A 23,235-nucleotide genomic window follows, 5' to 3' on the forward strand; every position below is an offset into this window, starting at 1 on the left:
CTCCAGCTGTTTTCTGTCCTAAACTCTTCTTCTTCTTCTGTTGTGTCTGTGCTTCTTCCAGACCTCTTCTGTCTACATTTCCAGTCCAGTTTCAGTGCCTTTGGATGCTGAAGGAAACTGGACTTCCTGACACCTGGACTTTCTTGGACATTTCTCTGGAGGACACACCTCCATTTTTCCCTCTTCTGATGCTCTCTCTCTCTTCTCTGGTTCATTCCTTTTCCTCTTTTCCATTTTTACAGCACCACACTCCTTTCTTCAGTCCAGTCCTGTTCCAGTCCTGCTCCATGGGTCTGGTACCACAGTGTGTTCCACACTCCTGTTCTGCAGACACAGGGGGTGGAAGGAATTCACAAACGTTGGGACACCTGGAGGAACTGAACCACCAACTTTCCAGACTTGATCAACCTCCATTGCTGCAGAACTGCTTTCAGTTGTTCACCCATTTCTTGTTCTCCTTTTTGTAGAATTCTGAAATGTGCATTATTTTTCAGTTTTCTTTAACCTTACCTTTTTTTTTTCCTGTCAGTTCACTCTGACCTTTGGACCGGTTCCAGCTGTTCATTAAACTGGAACTGATGGAATTTACAGACAAAACTGGAACAAACTGGGCTGGTCTAAAACTGTGGACCGGCAGTGTACGTTTAAAGGGTTCATGTGGTCTGACCTGGACCAGGACTGGTGCTTTAACGTTTGATTGGACTATATGATGTCACATGACTGTTTGTGTTGTGGGCAGGGCCTTGGCCTCCTTGTACCAGAAAGCGAACTGGTCCCATCAGGACTTGGAGGTGGTCATCAAAGAGGCCAAAGAACAGATGACCAAGAGTCCACTGAGTCTGTTATCTGGAGACAAACTGCAGTACTACAGCCAAGAGATGGACACCAAGGAGAAGGACGGACACATGGTGTCCTTCATAGACATGGCAGGACTGGTCCTGGAACAGCTGGTGTTTGGGAAGGTCAGACACTGGGACTGATACTGGGACTGATACTGGGACTGATACTGGGACTGACACTGGGACTGATACTGGGACTGATACTGGGACACACTGGGACTGACACTGGGACTGATACTGGGACTGACACTAGGACACACTGGGACTGACACTGGGAATGATACTGGGACTGACACTAGGACACACTGGGACTGACACTGGGAATGATACTGGGACACACTGGGACTGATACTGAGACACGCTGGGACACACTGGGACTGATACTAGGACTGATACTGGGACACACTGGGACCGACACTGGGACTGATACTGGGACCGACACTGGGACTGATACTGGGACACACTGGAACTGACACTGGGACACACTGGGACTGACACTGGGAGACACTGGGAGACACTGGGACTGATACTGGGACACGCTGGGACACACTGGGACTGATACTGGGACACACTGGGACTGACACTGGGACACACTGGGATTGACACTGGGAGACACTGGGACACACTGGGACTGATACTGGGACACACTGGGACTGATACTGGGACACACTGGGAGACACTGGGACTGATACTGGGACACACTGGGACTGATACTGGGACACACTGGGAGACACTGGGACTGATACTGGGACACACTGGGACTGACACTGGGACACACTGGGACTGACACTGGGAGACACTGGGAGACACTGGGACTGACACTGGGACACACTGGGACACACTGGGACTGATACTGGGATACACTGGAAGACACTGGGACTGATACTGGGACACACTGGGACTGATACTGGGACACACTGGGAGACACTGGGACTGACACTGGGAGACACTGGGAGACACTGGGACTGATACTGGGACACGCTGGGACACACTGGGACTGATACTGGGATACACTGGAAGACACTGGGACTGATACTGGGACACACTGGGACTGATACTGGGACACACTGGGAGACACTGGGACTGATACTAGGACACACTGGGACTGATACTGGGACACACTGGGAGACACTGGGACTGATACTGGGACACACTGGGACTGATACTGGGACACACTGGGAGACACTGGGACTGACACTAGGAATGATACTGGGACTGATACTGGGACTGACCATGACCTTCTGACACTCTCAACCTTGTGTGTGCTTTACTGGTCTGAATGTCTTTCTTTCTTTCTTTCTTTCTTTCTTTCTTTCTTTCTTTCTTTCTTTCTTTCTTTCTTTCTTTCTTTCTTCTTTCTTTCTTTCCTTCCTTCCTTCCTTCCTTCCTTCCTTCCTTCCTTCCTTCCTTCCTTCCTTCCTTCCTTCCTTCCTTCCTTCCTCCCTCCCTCCCTCCCTCCCTCCCTCCCTTCCTGGTGTCTTTAACAGAAAATGGACAGTACCATATCGGACCAGCAGCAGACGGTGAACTCAGGGCAGAATCCTTTACCCATCTACACGGCCGTCAACATGAAGGATGGAATCAAAGGCACCGACTCGGAGGCTGGTAAAGCTCCTCCTTACTCCTGTTTATGGGTTCGGTTCTGTTTGGTTTGGAGGTGCACTGTGGGAAATGGAGGTAGCTGCCTGTGCGGCAGCACGAACCTCCGTTTCCCACAATGCATGTCGCAACAAAAACTTTCCTCAGATGCTCAGTTCCCTCTGGGTTCTGAATGTGAACACATGGTTTGTTTGTGGTGGATGGAACTCAGAACCTGTTCAGTGTAATGGAACAGATTCAGCTGAGGAATGACAGACAGACCAACAGACGAATGAAACTGAGGATACGACTGAGGATGGACAGATCTGAGGAAAAACTGGTCATGAAAGTCTCCCACACCTTTAATGAAAATGTTATATCAGTTTTAGTTTTCGTCATTTGGTGACTTTTCATTAATGATACTGACTTCGCTTCCCACAGCTCAACGTGCTACGTTTAGAATCGATATATTTAAACCACAGTTTCAGCGCAGAAATAAAGCATGTGCTGAGTGTGACAGTGTGTGTTTGTGGTGTGTGTTTTCAGTGTGTGTTTGTGGTGTGTGTTTTCAGAGTGTGTTTGTGGTGTGTGTTTTCAGAGTGGTGTGAGTTCACTCCATACGAGGTGGGTCTGTCTAAATACGGGGCCTTCGTCCAGACCTCAGACTTCGGCAGTCACTTCTTCCTGGGTCACCTGATCCAGAAACTCCCAGAGGTCCGTCTGGCTGCTCTTCTGGGTGAGAACATGAGTCTGAATGTTTGTTTTCATCACAGACAGAGAGAAAACATGAACAGACAGAACAAACAGAACAGACAGAACAAACAGAACAGACAGAACAGACAGGGTCATGGGTTATGGTTTGTTTCCTGGAGGTCACAGTGGTCAGTTCATACAGTATTTCACCAAAAGTATCGAGTGGATGAGATTCACCTGAAGTGTGTGCATGTGCAGGGACTGTCCTGGTGGACCCTGTCCTGGTGGACCCTGTCCTGGTGGACCCTGTCCTGGTGGACCCTGTCCTGTCAGTCTTTGTCGAGGCCTTCCAAACTCATGGATCAGATCTGATCCGTTAGCTGTTAAAGGGTGAATGTGTGGTCGTTCATTCTGTTCCGTCCACAGTCCTTTCACAGATACAAGCTTTCATCACTTTGATTCATATTTTTTTTTTTTTTTTGGAGGTTCCATTCCAGCCCACAGCATGAATCAGTAAAATGAAAAAATTACACTGAACATATGAAAAGTCTCGGGTGTAAAACTGCTTTATGAAAATATTCATTTTATTTAATACTATTCTCACAATAAAATGTGAATAACCTGAAATGTTTTACTGAAAAAATAGATTCACTGTGATCTGGAAGTCGTTTTTACTAATAAACTCAGACTCAATATTCTGGAAATGGCACTTTTTTCTAAACTAATGTCAGGTTCATGTGGTGGTTGAGTTTATTCATATTTTTATATTTTCATAATGTAGTTGGATGTTTTTAACTAAAACAAAGTGAAACGTGGATCATCGTGTATGTCAAAGTGATTTGGATCTGGTCTTGTACTGGTCCGGTTCACTTCAGATCCCATGGGTGTGTATGTGGAACCTGAGCCAACAGGACCTGGTCCTGGTCCTGTCTGTGTGGGTTTAATCCTGCAGGGATCTGGAGCAGTGTGTTCTCTGTGAGTGTGACCCAGCTGTGGAAGATGATCACAGGCTCAGAGCCTTCATGGAGCCCCTTCCTGGGTCCAGACGTGGACCAGTTAGGTACCTGAACGCATCACCACACACACCAGACCAGTTAGGTACCTGAATGCATCACCACACACACCAGACCAGTTAGGTACCTGAACACCTCACCAGGCTGCACATACACAGTGGAGCCTGCAGGTGGCGCTCCTTTAAAGGCCTTTCCTTGTGTTCACTGTGTGTGCTGGTTCCAGAGGTGGACAGTGAGTCTTCCACTCTGGACACGTACCTGTTGAACCCCATCACCAGCGTCACCAACATGTTGACGGACTTCTTCAGGACTCGTCCGGTCATCGCTGAAGTGTTCAACTACATGCGTGGTCTGTCCATGCACTGGAACTACAACCAACATGACAACTTTGTATCTGAGAAAGGTAGGTGTAGGCCGAGCACAAACTAAAGACACACTCTGCAAAACAGGCCTGCACAAGAACATGAGCCACACTTTAAGCTCAATGATCTGCCAGAGGAAGAAAAGGACACTGATCAAGTGTGATTCAAAATGGGCATTTGAAGCAGAAAATACTTGTTTCAAGACTTCAAAGTAAGATTTTTATGTCCATGGTGTGTTTGTGTGTGTGTGTGTATATTTATATATCAGTGGTGATTTCTCTCAGACTGCAGTGGAAGCCCGGCTTCCCCTAAAATTACGAAAATTAAATGGTTAAATATGTTCGGTTGTGTTGACATTTCATTGACTACAAATGTGTTAGAACACGTTCATCTCACAGATGAGTTGGTTCAGAATCAGCTTTATCACAAACCAACAGACTGGCTGTTGTTCACTTCTCCTCCGTTCCCGTGTCTGTGTTTTCTCCTCCATCTCTGCTCAGTGCATTCGTCCACAGACTGTGTCCGTCTCTGGGCTTCAGTGGGACTGAGTGGAACGGTTTTTTTCATTGCCTCAAAACTGGATGATAATTGGATAAATACCACGATGTTGTCCCGCCCCCAAACGCCAGGCGTCTCTAGGGGTGAATGGAGCTGTGGGCGGAGCTCGGCCGGGCCGGACGCCAGAATCCCACGTGCTGATTGGAGGATCAGTCGAAAGGCTGAATCCCGTTTGATTGACAGCTGTTTTCAGACCTGCTCCTTCACTGACACAGTTCAGTTTAATACCGTCACACATTCTGCTGTGAAATCACACAAACCACTACCAAAGTACTGGTTAATTTCTTGCACTGTGAATAAAACACACTCATTGGACTTCCTTGTTTCAATTTAAGATAATTTCAGCGTTTTCTTGTTTCAGTTCCATAATTTAATCGTTTCTTGTTCAGTTTAATATGGTTTTGTAGATAGTTAAATCAATCAAACTGTTGGCTAGGTCACAGTGAAAGGAGCATCTGTAGTTTAAAAAGGCTGAAGTCTGACACCCACAATGCACTGGGCCAAGGCCGTCTGAGCAGACCAGCTCTGCTGGACATTCAGAGGACACTGGTCCAGTCCTGGAAAAGACGCCTACTGGTACGATAAGGACACTGAGCATTTTCTGAAAAAGGAACGGAGGGACCAATGTATGTTTAAAGGTCTCGTATTTTGCTATTTTTCAGTCATGTCATATAGGTCTCAGAAGCCCAAAAACATAGTATTTTAGTTTGTTCGCCCCAAAATCCTCCTTTGTTCGGAGTTTCAGCGGTCGAAAAAGTCCCTCTCACCAGCCCTCCTCAGAACAGGCTGTTTCTGGGCCTGCTTCCGGGTATGCAAATGAACGCATCTGTCCACGCCCACTCCCCCTCCCCTCTCTGGGAGAGGACGCGGCTTCCGCTAGCGGTACTACGCGGTAATGTTGACTGAAGCCATGGCTCTCTCGTCTCCAATACACATGTCTCAGACAGAACGTCTTTCCAAACACTGGCTTTCTTTGCCTTGAAGCGTGATTGAGCCCCGACGGAAAACGGCGGTGTTGTGTCGGGTTCGTGGACCTGACACGGAAAGACGCCTGCCCCCACTAATGCAGGCAGCTGCTAACAAGCTTGATGCTAACTGTACTGATGCTAACCACAAAAGGCCCGTGTTCAAAGTAGTTCTGTTGAATGTCTCTGGATATTATCAGCTCTTGCATGTTAACGGGGACGCAAACGTTAGCAGCAGTAACCGAGCTATGTTAGCTGCCATGCTAACGTTAGACGTACACATCAACACCCACCAGCTTATCCGTAATGTAGGGTTATGCAGTAAAGATACAAAAAATGAGAAGAACTTACATCTCCCACACTTGTACTTGGGTCACGAAGCGTTGGTACTGCGTCCGTCTTGATTCGGAGTCTTTGTGCTAAGCTGCAGCTGTATGGGCCCATGTTAAAAAACACTCGTCCGTGAAATGCCGGGCACACACATACAAGTGTTTGGGAATGTTGTTTGGTCCATGACCATCAAAGATAGAATCCAGACACTTTTATCGGAGAGGCTCAGAAGTGGGGAGCAAAAATAAACTATGGTGTTGGTGTGTGCAGCCAACAACACAACTTGCGTATCTCGCCTTCCCCATGTTTGTTGTCCAAGAGGTACTTTGACAGGGTGGGGGCACAGTCAGGGGGAGGAGTTAAATCCGCTTATGTCGTCATAAATGGAGCCAACTCAAACTCGGCCGTTTGAGCATTTTCACAAACTGTGGTGTAGCAAGGCAGGAGGAAACAGACAGTTTTCAAATTCTAACCTCATAATGAGGCTACTGCAACACACACTACTGTAAGAAAACTGTCACAAAGTCAGATTTGCATAATACGGGACCTTTAAATAACTGGACAATTTTATTTTCTTTTTGATGTAAGCCGACAATGAGCTTCCCCTGTCTGAAAGATGAGCAGCCACCACTGATATATATATATATATGTATATATATATATATATATATATATATATATATATATATATATATATATATATACACACATACATATACAGTACAGGCCAAAAGTTTGGACACACCTTCTCATTCTTTGCATTTTCTTTATTTTCATGACTATTTTCATTGTAGATTCTCACTGAAGGCATCAAAACTATGAATGAACACATGTGGAATTATGTACTTAACAAAAAAGTGTGAAATAACTGAAAACATCTCTTATATTCTAGTTTCTTCAAAGTATCCACCCTTAGCTCTGATGACTGCCTTGCACACCCTTGGCATTCTCTTGATGAGCTTCCAGAGGTAGTCACCTGAAATGGTTTCCACTTCATAGCTGTGCCTTGTCAGGGTTACTTAGTGGAATTTCTTGCCTTATTGATGGGGTTGGGACCATCAGTTGTGTTGTGCAGAAGTCAGGTTGATGCACAGCTGACAGCCCTATTGGACAACTGTTAGAATGCATATTATGGTGAGAACCAAACAGTTGTCCAATAGGGCTGTCAGCTGTGCATCAACCTGTGACTTCAGATTTTTTCAGGTCAACTTATTTGTCAATATTCGAAGTCAAGTTGACTTGTCGTATGATGACATCATCACATTGACAGCGGAGGAACAACAAACACACAGAAGTTCAACAGTGAACAACATGTACTAACGTTGACTGGAACATGAATAATGTACAGGAAAGAGCAGAATAAAAAACTAAGACACAAACATCAACAGTCCTTCACAGACATTTAACCAAACTAAACACAGACTAACACCTGGAATTTTCCTCTAATTTAACTGAACATAAAGTGGTTAAAGGTTCAGACAGCAGCATGTTCAAGAAAAGAGCCCACTGTCTGAATGAACTACATGAACAGACTCATCAGAGCCCACAGTCTGTCCTTCAGTCTTGGTGGTGCTTCCATGGTTCAGAACATCAGACCACACTTTAAATAGATCAGTCACTTTAAGGCGTCCATACACTGTGCGATTTTACAGACGGTTTTTCACTCATGTGACTCTTTCTGGGATGGGTCCAGATGTGCCTTTAATGGTGTGTGCTGCTTGGTGCAGTGGACATGGGCTAAGGACAAGACATGAACACCGCACCACCACCGGAACACTGGAACGTGCGGTGCGTCCCCTGGTGGATGGTCCTACAGTGCGGTGCGTCCTCTGGTGTATGGTCCTACAGTCCAGTGCGTCCTCTGGTGTATGGTCCTACAGTGTGGTGTGACCCCTGGTGTATGGTCCTACAGTGCGGTGTGACCCCTGGTGTATGGTCCTACAGTGCGGTGCGTCCTCTGGTGTATGGTCCTACAGTCCAGTGCGTCCTCTGGTGTATGGTCCTACAGTGTGGTGTGACCCCTGGTGTATGGTCCTACAGTGCGGTGTGACCCCTGGTGTATGGTCCTACAGTGCGGTGCGTCCTCTGGTGTATGGTCCTACAGTCCGGTGCGTCCTCTGGTGTATGGTCCTACAGTCCGGTGTGACCCCTGGTGTATGGTCCTACAGTGTGGTGTGACCCCTGGTGTATGGTCCTACAGTGCGGTGTGACCCCTGGTGTATGGTCCTACAGTGCGGTGCGTCCTCTGGTGTATGGTCCTACAGTCCGGTGCGTCCTCTGGTGTATGGTCCTACAGTGTGGTGTGACCCCTGGTGTATGGTCCTACAGTGCGGTGCGTCCTCTGGTGTATGGTCCTACAGTCCAGTGCGTCCTCTGGTGTATGGTCCTACAGTGTGGTGTGACCCCTGGTGTATGGTCCTACAGTGCGGTGTGACCCCTGGTGTATGGTCCTACAGTGCGGTGCGTCCTCTGGTGTATGGTCCTACAGTCCGGTGCGTCCTCTGGTGTATGGTCCTACAGTGTGGTGTGACCCCTGGTGTATGGTCCTACAGTGTGGTGTGACCCCTGGTGTATGGTCCTACAGTGCGGTGTGACCCCTGGTGTATGGTCCTACAGTGCGGTGCGTCCTCTGGTGTATGGTCCTACAGTCCAGTGCGTCCTCTGGTGTATGGTCCTACAGTCCGGTGTGACCCCTGGTGTATGGTCCTACAGTGTGGTGTGACCCCTGGTGTATGGTCCTACAGTGCGGTGTGGACCTCTGGTGTATGGTCCTACAGTGCGTGCTGTACCTCTGGTGTATGGTCCTACAGTCCGGTGTGACCCCTGGTGTATGGTCCTACAGTGTGGTGGATCCCCTGGTGTATGGTCCTACAGTTCGGTGCTGTCCCCTGGTGTATGGTCCTACAGTGCGGTGTGACCCCTGGTGTATGGTCCTACAGTGCGGTGTGACCCCTGGTGTATGGTCCTACAGTGCGGTGCGTCCTCTGGTGTATGGTCCTACAGTGCGGTGTGACCCCTGGTGTATGGTCCTACAGTGCGGTGTGACCCCTGGTGTATGGTCCTACAGTGCGGTGTGACCCCTGGTGTATGGTCCTACAGTGCGGTGCGTCCTCTGGTGTATGGTCCTACAGTGCGGTGTGACCCCTGGTGTATGGTTCTACAGTGCGGTGCGTCCTCTGGTGTATGGTCCTACAGTGTGGTGTGACCCCTGGTGTATGGTCCTACAGTGCGGTGTGACCCCTGGTGTATGGTCCTACAGTGCGGTGCGTCCTCTGGTGCGGTGCGTCCTCTGGTGTATGGTCCTACAGTGCGGTGCGTCCTCTGGTGTATGGTCCTACAGTGCGGTGTGACCCCTGGTGTATGGTCCTACAGTGCGGTGCGTCCTCTGGTGTATGGTCCTACAGTGTGGTGTGACCCCTGGTGTATGGTCCTACAGTGCGGTGCGTCCTCTGGTGTATGGTCCTACAGTGCGGTGTGACCCCTGGTGTATGGTCCTACAGTGCGGTGCGTCCTCTGGTGTATGGTCCTACAGTGCGGTGCGTCCTCTGGTGTATGGTCCTACAGTGCGGTGCGTCCTCTGGTATATGGTCCTACAGTGCGGTGTGACCCCTGGTGTATGGTCCTACAGTGCGGTGTGACCCCTGGTGTATGGTCCTACAGTGCGGTGCGTCCTCTGGTGTATGGTCCTACAGTGCGGTGCGTCCTCTGGTGTATGGTCCTACAGTGCGGTGCGTCCTCTGGTATATGGTCCTACAGTGCGGTGTGACCCCTGGTGTATGGTCCTACAGTGCGGTGCGTCCTCTGGTGTATGGTCCTACAGTGCGGTGCGTCCTCTGGTGTATGGTCCTACAGTGCGGTGTGACCCCTGGTGTATGGTCCTACAGTGCGGTGCGTCCTCTGGTGTATGGTCCTACAGTGTGAGAACATGAATTGTGAGTCTGACTTTACCATTGATTCGCACAGTTTCAGATGGAGCTGCGTGCAACGATGGAAATAATCCCAGTGTACGGACACCTTCAGTTCCTACTCCCACTCGTCGTCTTCTTCAGTCTGGGCCTTACACTAGTGATGCACAGGTGTTTTTTTTGTTTTTGTTTTTTTTTTAACCTGCTTTGTGGAATTTTTTGACCCGCCCCGCAAATAAAGTGACATTTATTGGACCCGCACCGACCCGACCTGGGTCCGCTGATCCGCATCAGTACCGCTCACTGCGCTGCATGTTTTCATGGATAAAGATGAGAAGATTAACAGGAGCTGAATGAAGGAGATGGAGGAGAGAGAAGAACACACACGACGACAAGAGTCCAACAAAGGAACAAAGACTAGTGACACACACCACAAACTGACTGTTCAGTTCATGCCCATATATATATATATCTATATCTATATATATATATGTGTGTGTGTGTATATACACACACACACAGAGTACAGTATATAATAGATACATGTCTTGTGTGAGATCTGCTGTGTGATAGTACTACAGGTACTACTGGTACTGCAGGTACTGCAGGTACTACAGGTACTACAGGTACTACTGGTACTGCAGGTACTACTGGTACCACAGGTCCTACAGGTACCACAGGTACTACAGGTACTGCAGGTACTACAGGTACTACTGGTACCACAGGTCCTACAGGTACCACAGGTACTACAGGTACTACTGGTACCACAGGTCCTACAGGTACCACAGGTACTACAGGTACTACTGGTACTGCAGGTACTACTGGTACTACAGGTACCACAGGTCCTACAGGTACCGCAGGTCCTACAGGTACCACAGGTACTACAGGTCCTACAGGTACCACAGGTCCTACAGGTACCACAGGTACTACAGGTCCTACAGGTACCACAGGTCCTACAGGTACCACAGGTACCACAGGTACTACAGGTACCACAGGTACTACAGGTCCTACAGGTACCACAGGTCCTACAGGTACCACAGGTCCTACAGGTACCACAGGTACCACATGTACTACAGGTACCATGTGGCTGAATGCTCATGCTGTCGTCGTCTTGTGTTTCCTGTCTCCTGTCCAGACTCACATGTGGATGCGTTCCCTAACACTCTGACTCCCAGTGACTCCACCCTTCGTCTGGTGGACTCTGGTCATGCCATAAACATCGGCTGTATTCCCATTGTGCGTCCAGAGCGACACGTGGACATTATCATTGTCCTGAGTTACTCGTGGGACCCCCAGAACATCCTCAGGGTAAATGGATCCGGTGGTTCCAGTGTTCAGACCTACAGATCCACCAGGGTCTGTTCGGTCCACACTAACCTGACTGTCCGTCACCTCCTCAGGTCCTGCAGAAAACCGCTAACTACTGTGCAGACCATAAGATCCCCTTTCCCAAAGTGGATTATGCCAGTCTGGAAAAGGAGCCGGAGAAAGAGGTCTACGTCTTTGAGGATCAGGAGGACCCCAAAGCCCCCATAGTGGTTCACTTCCCACTGGTTAATATCACATACAAAGACTTCAAACAACCTGGTGAGTCTGTACTCAACATCCAACTGAACATCCAACTGAACATCCAACTGAAAACATCCAACTGAACATCCAACTGAACATCCAACTGAAAACGTCCAACTGAACATCCAACTGAACATCCAACTGAAAACGTCCAACTGAACATCCAACTGAACATCCAACTGAACACCCAACTGAACATCCAACTGAACATCCAACTGAAAACATCCAACTGAACACATCCAACTGAACATCCAACTGAACACCCAACTGAACACCCAACTGAACATCCAACTGAAAACATCCAACTGAACACATCCAACTGAACATCCAACTAAACATCCAACTGAACACATCCAACTGAACACATCCAACTGAACATCCAACTAAACACATCCAACTGAACATCCAACTGAAAACATCCAACTGAACATCCAACTGAACATCCAACTGAACACCCAACTGAACACATCCAACTGAACATCCAACTGAACACATCCAACTGAACATCCAACTGAACACATCCAACTGAACACATCCAACTGAACATCCAACTGAACATCCAACTGAACACATCCAACTGAACATCCAACTGAACACATCCAACTGAACATCCAACTGAACACATCCAACTGAACACATCCAACTGAACATCCAACTGAACATCCAACTGAACACATCCAACTGAACACATCCAACTGAACACATCCAACTGAACATCCAACTGAACACATCCAACTGAACATCCAACTGAACACATCCAACTGAACATCCAACTGAAAACATCCAACTGAACATCCAACTGAACATCCAACTGAACACATCCAACTGAACACATCCAACTGAACATCCAACTGAACATCCAACTGAACACATCCAACTGAACACATCCAACTGAACACATCCAACTGAACATCTAACTGAACATCCAACTGAACATCCAACTGAACATCCAACTGAACACATCCAACTGAACATCCAACTGAACACATCCAACTGAACATCCAACTGAACACATCCAACTGAACATCCAACTGAACACATCCAACTGAACACATCCAACTGAACATCCAACTGAACACATCCAACTGAACACATCCAACTGAACATCCAACTGAACACATCCAACTGAACACATCCAACTGAACACATCCAACTGAACATCCAACTGAACACATCCAACTGAACACATCCAACTGAACACATGCAGCAACATTAGGACTGGAAAAAAAACTACTTCTGAGAGACGGGTTTGAAAGGTCAGAGGAAACCCTAAAAATCAAAGTCAAAGCAATAACAGCTGATAGCTCAGTGGTCTGCACAACTGACTGACTTTGGGGCAGAAAGTTGCCGGTTCCAGTCCCGGCAGGAGTGAAGCATGGATCCAGGTGTGCCCTTGGGCAAGGCCCTTTACGCTCTAGGCCTATACCTCTGAATGAGCGGTACAATAAATGATAGAGTCAGACCGGATCAGACGTCACCCGAGACAACCAGGTCTGCATCAGGTGTTGAACCAGGACCTCCTGATGTCAGACTGGAACTGGAACGGCACATTCAGGGAGCAGAACATACACATACACACACACACACACACATATATATATATATATATATATATATATATATATATATATATATATATATATATATATATATATACATTTACTACCTACTATCAATATGGAGGCAGTTGTTGAAACGTCCAGTTGTGTCGGTCAGTTTCATCTTTGGTTCACTCAGTTCCATGTCCACCCACAGGTGTAAAGCATCAGGTGTGTTGGTCAGTTGTGTCACTCAGTTGGTCAGTTGTGTCCATGTCCATCCACAGGTGTAAAGCGTCAGAGTGCAGAGGAAGTCAAAGCTGGAGACGTGGACGTGAAGAGCAGCGAGTCTCCGTACACGACCAAGAACCTGACCTACTCTGGACCGGACTACGACACTCTGGTGGACCTGTGCTGTTACAACGTGGTCAACAACAAAGACAGCGTCCACAGAGTCATCAAACAGGTCCTGAAGAAGACCATGAACAAGGCCGGGGTCACCGAGTGCAAGACCCAGTAAGGCACCAAATATGGGCATAAGAAGACCCAGTAAGGCACCAAATATGGATATAAGAAGACACAGTATGGCACCAAATATGAGACAAAATACAGTCAAGGAAAAAGATAGTGAACTGAAAGATAGTGAACTGACATGGGCTTTAGGACCAAACAGAAGTGACCCAAATACAGAATAATATATAAACATGGAAACACAAAAACAGACAAAATCAGACGAATGTGTCCTATTAACGCAGTAGTTTAGAGCAGCTCTTAAGGGTCATCACATAACCTTTATTATAATGTGGTACTACATCAATAAAATTCAACTGATTGATGATTGATTGAAGAACAGTCTGGTCCTTTGTGTATCTGTTATTTCTGAGCATGAAAATAAAAATCTACCTGTGGTTTGTGGATTCAGTTTGTTCTCATTCTTTTGATTTTAATTAAAATGACCTCTGACCTGGTTTAAGGGTGGGGTTTAGACCAAGGTTATTATCATTAACGAAAACTAACCAAATGACCAAAACTAGAACTGAAAAAACATTTTCGTTAACTGAAATAAATAAAAACTCTACTGTCACCATCCGACACTTTTTGCTCCGTCACTTGTGTTCACTTGTGGTTTCCAGTCGTCTTCTGGTCCCCACTCTACCTGGAAACATGGAGACTAAAGCAGCAGAGTCCTGTCTGGGATTTAAACACTGACGATCACATGATCTGAACATGCACCTGTAGAAGGATGGTGGGGGGGGGCAGGTGTGGTCTGTGTTTAAGGGTGTGGTCTGTGTTTCATCGACATCAGATTCAGAGGTGCCAGTATCGGATGCAGGTTGGCGGTAATGGACAGAGGTGGGTAATCCCAGCTCCACAGAGTAAAAGTCCTGCCATGTATTTGTTCCAACCACTCAGGGAACCAGGCCATTTGGATGAGCACAACTCCTCATCTAGGTGGATGAAGGGATAATTAGTGAAATCACCTGTGTTAAGTGAACAGGTAGAACCAATTCATGGCAGGACTTTTACTCTATGGAGCTGGGATTACCCACCTCTAGTAATGGATGATTGACAGGAGGCTCGGCCAATCATTTCATTCAGACCAAATAAAATAAGACTTTTATCATAAATATATGAGATTTAAACATTTTTGAGTTTCCAAACCTGGTGGATGTCTTTTAGATTTTAGTTTGACAAACACTTAAAAGCATTTGAAGATGACAAACAGAAAAGTGTGAAAATACCACATGATACAGCCAAGCTTTAAGACGGTCAGACACATGCATCTGATAAATTAACATTAAATACTAGGGTTGGGCAAGTTAATGTGTTATTCCCGCTTTAACGCATTCATTAAATAACACTGACAGTTTTTTATCTCCCGTTAATGCCGTTTTATTCTAACTCCTATTCTTCTGCTTGTGTGCGTGTAGCGATTAGCTGCAGATAGACAACAGGTTTACCAAGAAAAGTCCAGTTCCTGTAGACTCACTGTAAAACTGACACATACAAACAAAATATGTCTGAGTTCTGTTCACTGCCTTAGTACATTTACATGGCATTATACATTTAAATGAATGAGAAAAAGACCGTTAGCTCAATACTAACTTGAATGGGAAAATCCATAGACACACTAGCGATTAGCATTTACAGATTAATTTAAGATTTACAACGTCTTTTTATCCAGCAACAAAGGTTCACATCAGAGATATTTGATACTGTTCATTCTGACAACAACTGAACAGAAAATACTCACAGACAAACGTTTTTGGGGCCATACAAACAGAGTGAAAGAAACGTGTCTGTCAGTTACTTATGTCTGAACTGACGATGGGAACACCACAAGGACAAAACATACGTTAGTGACACTTACTCCCACCACTAGAGGGCCCCCTTTGTTTACTTTGAACAATTGAACATCACATACGAGGGCCGTTCAATAAGTTCGTGGCCTCACCCAGAACAGAACAACACAGACTGATAATTTATATATTTTTTTTCAACATAATCTCCATTTACAGCAATGCACTTGGTCCATCGATGTTCAAGCATCACTATCCCATCACGAAAGAATGTAACATCCTGTATTATAACAACCAGCATTTCTGGGTGAGGCCATGAACTTATTGAACAGCCCTCGTATTATTGGGCTTATTATTAGTAGTACTTATTAGTGGCCCTCTCTTGGGTCTGGCCTTGACGTGGCGAGGGGGCTTATGCGTTCCGATGACCCTGGAGAGCGATACCGTTGGGAGCTTGCTCCTGGTAGGGTCACCCTAGGTGGGCCGGTTTCCAGGGTAGGTTCCAGACAAACAAAGACCCCAGCGCGTCAGTACACTGTCAGGTGGCAGCCCCACCAACCGACTATCCTGCGGAGGGCTAACAACCCACCCAGGAGAAACCCCTTTTGTTACGAAACTGACCAGAAAAAGAAGCCAGACTGCCGAACACGGTAACAGACCCCAGCCTGCCCATGACCAATGAGCACGGATCAACCTTCATCATAGAACCCGTGTCGCCACATGGAATGTCCAGACACTCCTTCGCCCTGGAGCTGCCACCCTGCTGTCTCGAGAGCTCTGCCGCTATAACATCACCCTGGCAGGGCTCTGTGAAGTTCGATGGCAAGGCAATGGTGAAACAACAGCAGGCGACCATTGCTACATCTGGAGTGGCTCCGAGAGACGGACAGGCCTTTATGGCGTGGCACTTGCCATCCCAAAGACCCTCCGTAGGAGCCTCATTAGCTGGACACCTCTGAGCGACAGACTGTTGTCGGCCCGCTTTCTCCACCAACACGGCAAGTTGACAGTAATTGTTGCCTGTTCCCCCACAGATGTTGCTGATGAGGATGCGAAGGATGCCTTCTTCGACCAACTCCATCAGGCTGCCGGCCAAGCCCCACCACACGACATCACCATCATCCTCATGGATGCCAGTGCCACTCTGTCCAGCTATGATCGGCCCACAAGCTCACCTGTCGGAACAACTTTTGCGGACAGGTCCACAAACGACAATGGATAACCGCCTTCTCCTTCTCTGCCACCACAACAACCTCTGCGTCGTTGATACCTGGTTTCCTCGTAAACTCATCCATCACTGGACATGGTACAGCCCAGATGGCAGAACCAGGAAAGCGCTGGATCATATCATCATCTCTCAACGCTGGAAGTCGTCTGTCACCAACTGCCGTGTGTACAGAGGAGCAGAGCTTGGCAGCACTGACCATCGTCTGCTGGTAGCCCAACTTAAGCTAAAGCTGCGAGCCAAACAGCACACCAAGACTCAGCCTCGCCTGGACTCCCTCTTACTCAGCGACCCAAACATCGCCACAGACTTCAGTTGCTCCATCCGCCGTACCTTCGATGACCTGGCCTCTGACAAAGTGACTGACTGGACGACCTTCAAGAAGAGTGTCATCCAGTCAGCTCACAATGTCCTCGGATGGTCACAATCTTCCCTGAAAAAGCCTTGGATATCGGAGAAGACACTCGACATCATTGACCAGCAGCGTGAGGCCCGGCTCTGAGGTGACCTGACAGAGTACCGGTGACTGAACCGCCTCCGCAATGTGGCTATAGCTGAGGACAGGGAGAAGTTCTGGAAAGCAGAAGTCGAACATCTAGAGTCCGCGGCCAACAACAACAACATGAGCCGTGTCTCCAGTTTGCTGCGCCAAGCCCATAATGGCCCATGCATCAAGATAGCCCTGGTGAAAGATTCTGATGGCAACCTCATAACAGCTGAAACAAACTGTCTCGAATGCTGGAAAGACCACTTCAGCCTCCTCCTGCAGCACGGTACCATCCCGGCTGATCCCACCATGCTACTGGCCGCAAATGCTGCAGCCCCTAGCGACATCTGTAGTACAGACCCTGTTACACCCAAGGAAGTCAGAGCTGCCCAGAAAGAACTCAACAACAGGAAGGCCCCCGGCATCTGTGCAATAACCACTGAGATGTTAAAATCTGGCAGGGACAGCATCGTCGAGTGGCTTACCCAAATTCTAAACCAGGTGTGGGAGACAGAAAGGCTTCCCAGCGACTGGACCAGAGGAGTCATCCTACCTTTCTAGAAATGCAAGGATGACCGGCTAGTCTGCAGCAACCACCGAGGCATCACCCTTCTATCCATCCCAGGCAAGGTCTTCACCAGGATCCTGCTCGCCCGTGCTCTCCCAGCCATCAGAAGCAGCCGCCGTCCCCAACAGGCTGGCTTCATGCCTAACCGCTCCACAACAGACCACATCTCCGCTGTTCATCTGCTGATAGAGAAGACTTATGAATTCTGCAAAAATCGCAGTCTTTACATCGGATTCATAGATCTGAGGGCTGCCTTTGACACCGTCTGCCATGCTTCACTGTGGAGCATCCTACAGGCCCTCGGAGCACCACCTAAGATCATTGCCCTGTTCAAGCTGCTTTACAGCAACGCACAGAGCTGTGTCCGTATCAATGGCAAACACTCGGACTGGTTCTCCATCTCCAGTGGCGTTCACCAGGGCTGCATGGCTGCTCCCAACCTCTTCAACTGTATCATTGGCCATCTAATGACCAGGGTTTGTGAGAGGGCCCCCGGAGTGTCCCTCAGCAGCTACCACCTGACTGACCTGGGGTACGTTGATGACACCATCCTGTTCAGCACATCCTACAGTCAGCTGACAGATGCTCTGGGCAGATACAGTGAAGAGGCAGAGAAGCTTGGCCTCCAAGTGAACTGGACAAAAACCAAGCTCATGCATGTCGGTGATGGGCCGGATCCACCTCCCTTGCAGCTTAGTAATGACACTGTAGAGCCTGTCAAGAACTTTGTGTATCTGGGGTCCATGGTGACAGACAACGGGGACCTAAAACCAGAGATTACCTGCAGAAGAGCCCTGGCAGCATCAGCTCTGCAGTCTCTCTGGAAACCACTCTGGCGGCACCAGACCATCTCATGCAGGACGAAGCTCCGGATCTACAACTCTGCCGTCCTCTCCATCCTGCTCTATGGCTCAGAAACATGGCCTTTAAACAAGACTCTGGCTGCCAGAATAGATGGCTTTGATAGCAGGGCTCTCAGAACCATTGAAAACATCAGGTGGCCCCAGCGGGTTTCCAACGAGGTGCTTCGAGCCCGCACATGCCAGCCCGAAGCATCCAGCCTGGCTGCGCAACGTCGCACCCACTGGTTTCGTTCATGTCCTCCGCCTCCCTCCTGACCATCTGACAAGAGCCATCCTTCAATTTGACCCAAAGGCCGCAGACTGGAGACAACCACGAGGCGAGCCCCGCACCCGATGGTTCGACGTCATTGCGGACGACCTCCAACAACATGGAGTTACCATGGAGGACGCAGAGCAGCTGGCACAAGACCGCCAGCAATGGAAAACGCTGGTTCACCTGGTCAGCTCAACGCACTGGGACAGGACACCCGCCCCATCGCAGGAGTCCTAGTAGTAGTAGTAGTAGTACTTATTAGTGGGCTTAAGACTCCTGTCAGTCACTCACAGCTGTAAATAAACATGTGTGGACATAAACATGTGTAAAAGTATCAGTCTGTTCCATGGACATTTTCATTTTAAATGTCTTCAGATGGTGGGGGTGAGAAGAAGCACTGACATGTGGAATTATTTTTATCACCACAGTACTTCCAGTCTGAAATATCACTGAAAGGAAATACACACTGTTGATGTCGGCAAACCCCCCCCCCATATAACTATGCGATTAATCATGATTAATTGCAGAAATCCACGTGATTAAATGCGAATAAAAATTTTAATTGCTACCCAGCTCTAATAAAAACATGTGGAACCAACAGTTCCTGAGGACGGGACAGATAAAGTGTCCTTCTACTGCAGTGTGGTCTGTTGGTCTTTCAGACAGTTGAAGCTCATTGTCGGCTTGGATAAAAAAACAGTCCAGTTATTTCAACATAAATTCGTCCTCAGTTCCTTTTTCAGAAAATGCTCAGTGACCTTATCGTACACAGTAAACAAGAAAACATTGAAATTCAGTCCAGTGTACCAGTTAGTCCAGTGCTTGTGTTTTCTTCCAGGTCAGTAAATGAACAGTTCATTTGGTTTCTGTGATTCCACAGCAGAATGTGTGACGGTATTAAACTGAACTGTGTCAGTGAAGGAGCAGATCTGAAAACAGCTGTCAATCAAACCACATTCAGCCTTCGGACCCATCCTCCGATCGGCACGCGGAAGTTCGGCGTCCGGCCCGGCCAAGCTCCACCCACGGCTCCGTTCGCCCCCGGAGATGCCGAGCGTCCGAGGGCGGGACGACAGGTGTCATGTGTCCAGTGCTGGTCCAGTCTGTAGTGGTTTTTCCAGCAGTTCCACTCAGTCCCATTGAAGTGCATGGACGCTGAGCGTCTACGGACAAATGCACTGAGCAGAGATGGAATGAACAAACACAGACACGGGAATGGAGGAGAAGTGAACAACATCCAGTCCACTGATCTGGGATCAAACTGATTCTGAACCAACTGGTCTGAGAGATGAACGTGTTCCAACACATTTGGAGTCAATGAAATGAAAACAACTGAACAGATTTGAGCATTTAATGGGAGTCATTTTAGGGTCAGATGAACTTCTACTGCAGTCGGACACAAACAGCTGTGGTCCACTGAGAACGGAACAGACAGAGTGATCTGAGTGGAGCTTCAGTCAGTGCACCACATTTATTCATTCATTCATTTATTCATTCATTTTACAGTAAATACATGATGTAACAGCAGGACTGGGGTCCGTTTCAGTTTCATTATTCCATCAACTGCACTGAACTAAAAACAACACCGACAACCAGAGCGTCTGCACAGAAATCCAGAAAACCAGAGCAGTAGAAAACCCAGGTCCCACACGTCCACAGACTCCAGCTGGAAAAAAACATGGAGGACCAAATATAGACCTGCTTCCTGGTTCTGGAGGCGGAGCCAATAGTTCCAAACATTGAGTGTAAACACCATGTGAACACTAGGGGTGTCTGAAAATATTGGTTCCGCAATATATCATGATATTTCATTTCACAATATTAAAAAGTATTGTATGGATATTTTTAGGTCTTTATTCAAATGCAGATTTTGTGGAGGTTCATGTGTTTGTTTTTTACTATTTTTTGGGGAAATCCTGCCAGCTCTTTTATTTGTATTTTCACATGGGTATTTTACTCTGTTTCGATAAAAAAAAAAAAAATAATAATAATACTCTTTCAAAAAGAAAAAAGAATAACAGAAATTAAAAAAAAAAAAAAATACAAATTAAAATTTTTTTTAAAAAATTAAAAAATTAATTATTTATTTTTTTAATTAAACAAAAATAAAACAAACAAAAAACAAAAAAATAAAAAAATAGATAGATAGATAGATAGATAGATAGATAGATAGATAGATAGATAGATAGATAGATAGATAGATAGATAGATAGATAGATAGATAGATAGATAATACTCTTTCAGATTAGGCAGGACTCCACCACCATGTTCTTTATCTATTTGAAGTGTTTTAAATTTGATCCGTCCTTTCTTCCTTCTTTAAATAAACCTGTGTGTGTTTTATTTGAATATTTACCTGTGACAGCGCACTCATCAATTTGTTTGGAACTATTGAGGCGTCCATGAACCACCTGATCACCACAGCAGTGACATCACAACAGGTCACAACTCTGTCTATGGCTCTGGTTCTACTCCTCCTCCTCTTCTTGCTACTCTTCCTCCTCCTCCTCTTCTTCCTACTCTTCCTCCTCCTCCTCCTCTTCCTCCTCTTCATCATCATCATCTTCATCATGACAGTGGGTTATCTCCTGTGGGGTCTGTGGGTAGAACAGCGGTGGGCGGATCTCGCTGACAGACCTGGTCAGCTGATGTCGTTTGGCCGTCTCCATGTCGTTCAGGTCCAGGTCGTGGCGGTTCCGAGTGGCCAAAGGAGACTCTGCGTCGGCCACGCCCACGTGGGCGTGTTCCACCGTGGACTCATGAGGCATCTGAGTGGACAGAGGGAACGCCACCGTTAACGGCTCATGTGTGTTTGAACAGACATGCTCAGTTTGATCTGACATCTGAAGGAACAGAAAACAGAACACGTTTATTTAGTTCAGCTCCTCAGCCCGTTCAACCCACAAAGACCCAGAACCACATCTGAGGCTCCTCCCACCAAGAGTATTTATTTGATTTTTACACAAATTTATGAAAATAATGTGAACGCTCAAGAACAGCTGATTCAGAGCCAGTTTCATAATGTGGACATGTGACCAAATGTCCATAAGACATTCCGTCTCCTCATTGGTCTTCGTCTGTCCTCGGCTCATGGATGCTGCTGTTCGCTCTGATTACCCATAAACCTCGGCTCCTTCCAGAGGCTACGGTGGCTCATCAAGCACAAAAAGGAGCAAGAGTCATTGGTTTGTTTTGGTTCGAGGTCGGTTCTATTCACAGCAGAAGTGAACCAGAGTCCGCTTGGAAGGAGACCCAGACCAGCTTCTGCTAGGAGGTCTGGGTCCAGACCAGCTCTTCTAGGGGGTCTGGGTCCAGACCAGCTCTTCTAGGGGGTCTGGGTCCAGACCAGCTCTTCTAGGGGGTCTGGGTCCAGACCAGCTCTTCTAGGGGGTCTGGGTCCAGACCAGCTCTGCTAGGAGGACTGGGTCCAGACCAGCTCCTCTAGGAGGTCTGGGTCCAGACCAGCTCTTCTAGGGCGTCTGGGTCCAGACCAGCTCTTCTAGGGGGTCTGGGTCCAGACCAGCTCTTCTAGGGGGTCTGGGTCCAGACCAGCTCTGCTAGGAGGTCTGGGTCCAGACCAGCTCTTCTAGGAGGTCTGGGTCCAGACCAGCTCTTCTAGGGCGTCTGGGTCCAGACCAGCTCTTCTAGGGCGTCTGGGTCCAGACCAGCTCTTCTAGGGGGTCTGGGTCCAGACCAGCTCTGCTAGGAGGTCTGGGTCCAGACCAGCTCTTCTAGGAGGTCTGGGTCCAGACCAGCTCTTCTAGGGGGTCTGGGTCCAGACCAGCTCTTCTAGGGGGTCTGGGTCCAGACCAGCTCTTCTAGGGGGTCTGGGTCCAGACCAGCTCTGCTAAGAGGTCTGGGTCCAGACCAGCTCTTCTAGGGGGTCTGGGTCCAGACCAGCTCTGCTAAGAGGTCTGGGTCCAGACCAGCTCTTCTAGGAGGTCTGGGTCCAGACCAGCTCTTCTAGGGCGTCTGGGTCCAGACCAGCTCTTCTAGGGGGTCTGGGTCCAGACCAGCTCTTCTAGGGGCTCTGGGTCCAGACCAGCTCTTCTAGGGGGTCTGGGTCCACTTGTTCACGTTTGTACTCACACCTAAAAAAAGTCTGGACTTTCTGGGGAAACGAACTCTGGTCTGTTTTAAATGAACCAAACAAAGTAGATGTGAATACACCCTAAGTTAGGGTTCAGGT

At 47.7% G+C, this 23,235-nt stretch overlaps 2 protein-coding genes across 3 annotated transcripts in view; one reads left to right on the forward strand and one right to left on the reverse strand.

Annotated features, from left to right (window-relative positions):
• The window catches only part of LOC115416476 (cytosolic phospholipase A2 zeta-like), a 48,756-nt gene extending 34,470 nt beyond the window's left edge, over window positions 1-14,286 (forward strand). The window contains exons 15-22 of the mRNA XM_030130251.1: window positions 740-962; window positions 2,327-2,444; window positions 3,016-3,153; window positions 4,063-4,170; window positions 4,347-4,526; window positions 11,379-11,551; window positions 11,644-11,830; window positions 13,638-14,286. Coding sequence (XP_029986111.1) covers window positions 740-962; window positions 2,327-2,444; window positions 3,016-3,153; window positions 4,063-4,170; window positions 4,347-4,526; window positions 11,379-11,551; window positions 11,644-11,830; window positions 13,638-13,870 — 1,360 coding nt within the window. The 3' untranslated portion in view covers window positions 13,871-14,286. The remainder of the gene's footprint in view (window positions 1-739; window positions 963-2,326; window positions 2,445-3,015; window positions 3,154-4,062; window positions 4,171-4,346; window positions 4,527-11,378; window positions 11,552-11,643; window positions 11,831-13,637) is intronic.
• A 6,903-nt stretch (window positions 14,287-21,189) lies between these two features.
• Window positions 21,190-23,235, reverse strand: part of LOC115416475 (cytosolic purine 5'-nucleotidase-like) — a 13,782-nt gene continuing 11,736 nt past the window's right edge. For both annotated transcript variants that reach the window (XM_030130249.1, XM_030130250.1), the window contains one exon: window positions 21,190-21,814. In XM_030130249.1, coding sequence (XP_029986109.1) covers window positions 21,563-21,814 — 252 coding nt within the window. In that variant the 3' untranslated portion in view covers window positions 21,190-21,562. The remainder of the gene's footprint in view (window positions 21,815-23,235) is intronic.

Source organism: Sphaeramia orbicularis, unplaced genomic scaffold, assembly GCF_902148855.1.
Source record: "Sphaeramia orbicularis unplaced genomic scaffold, fSphaOr1.1, whole genome shotgun sequence".
Classification (NCBI taxonomy): Eukaryota; Metazoa; Chordata; class Actinopteri; order Kurtiformes; family Apogonidae; genus Sphaeramia; species Sphaeramia orbicularis.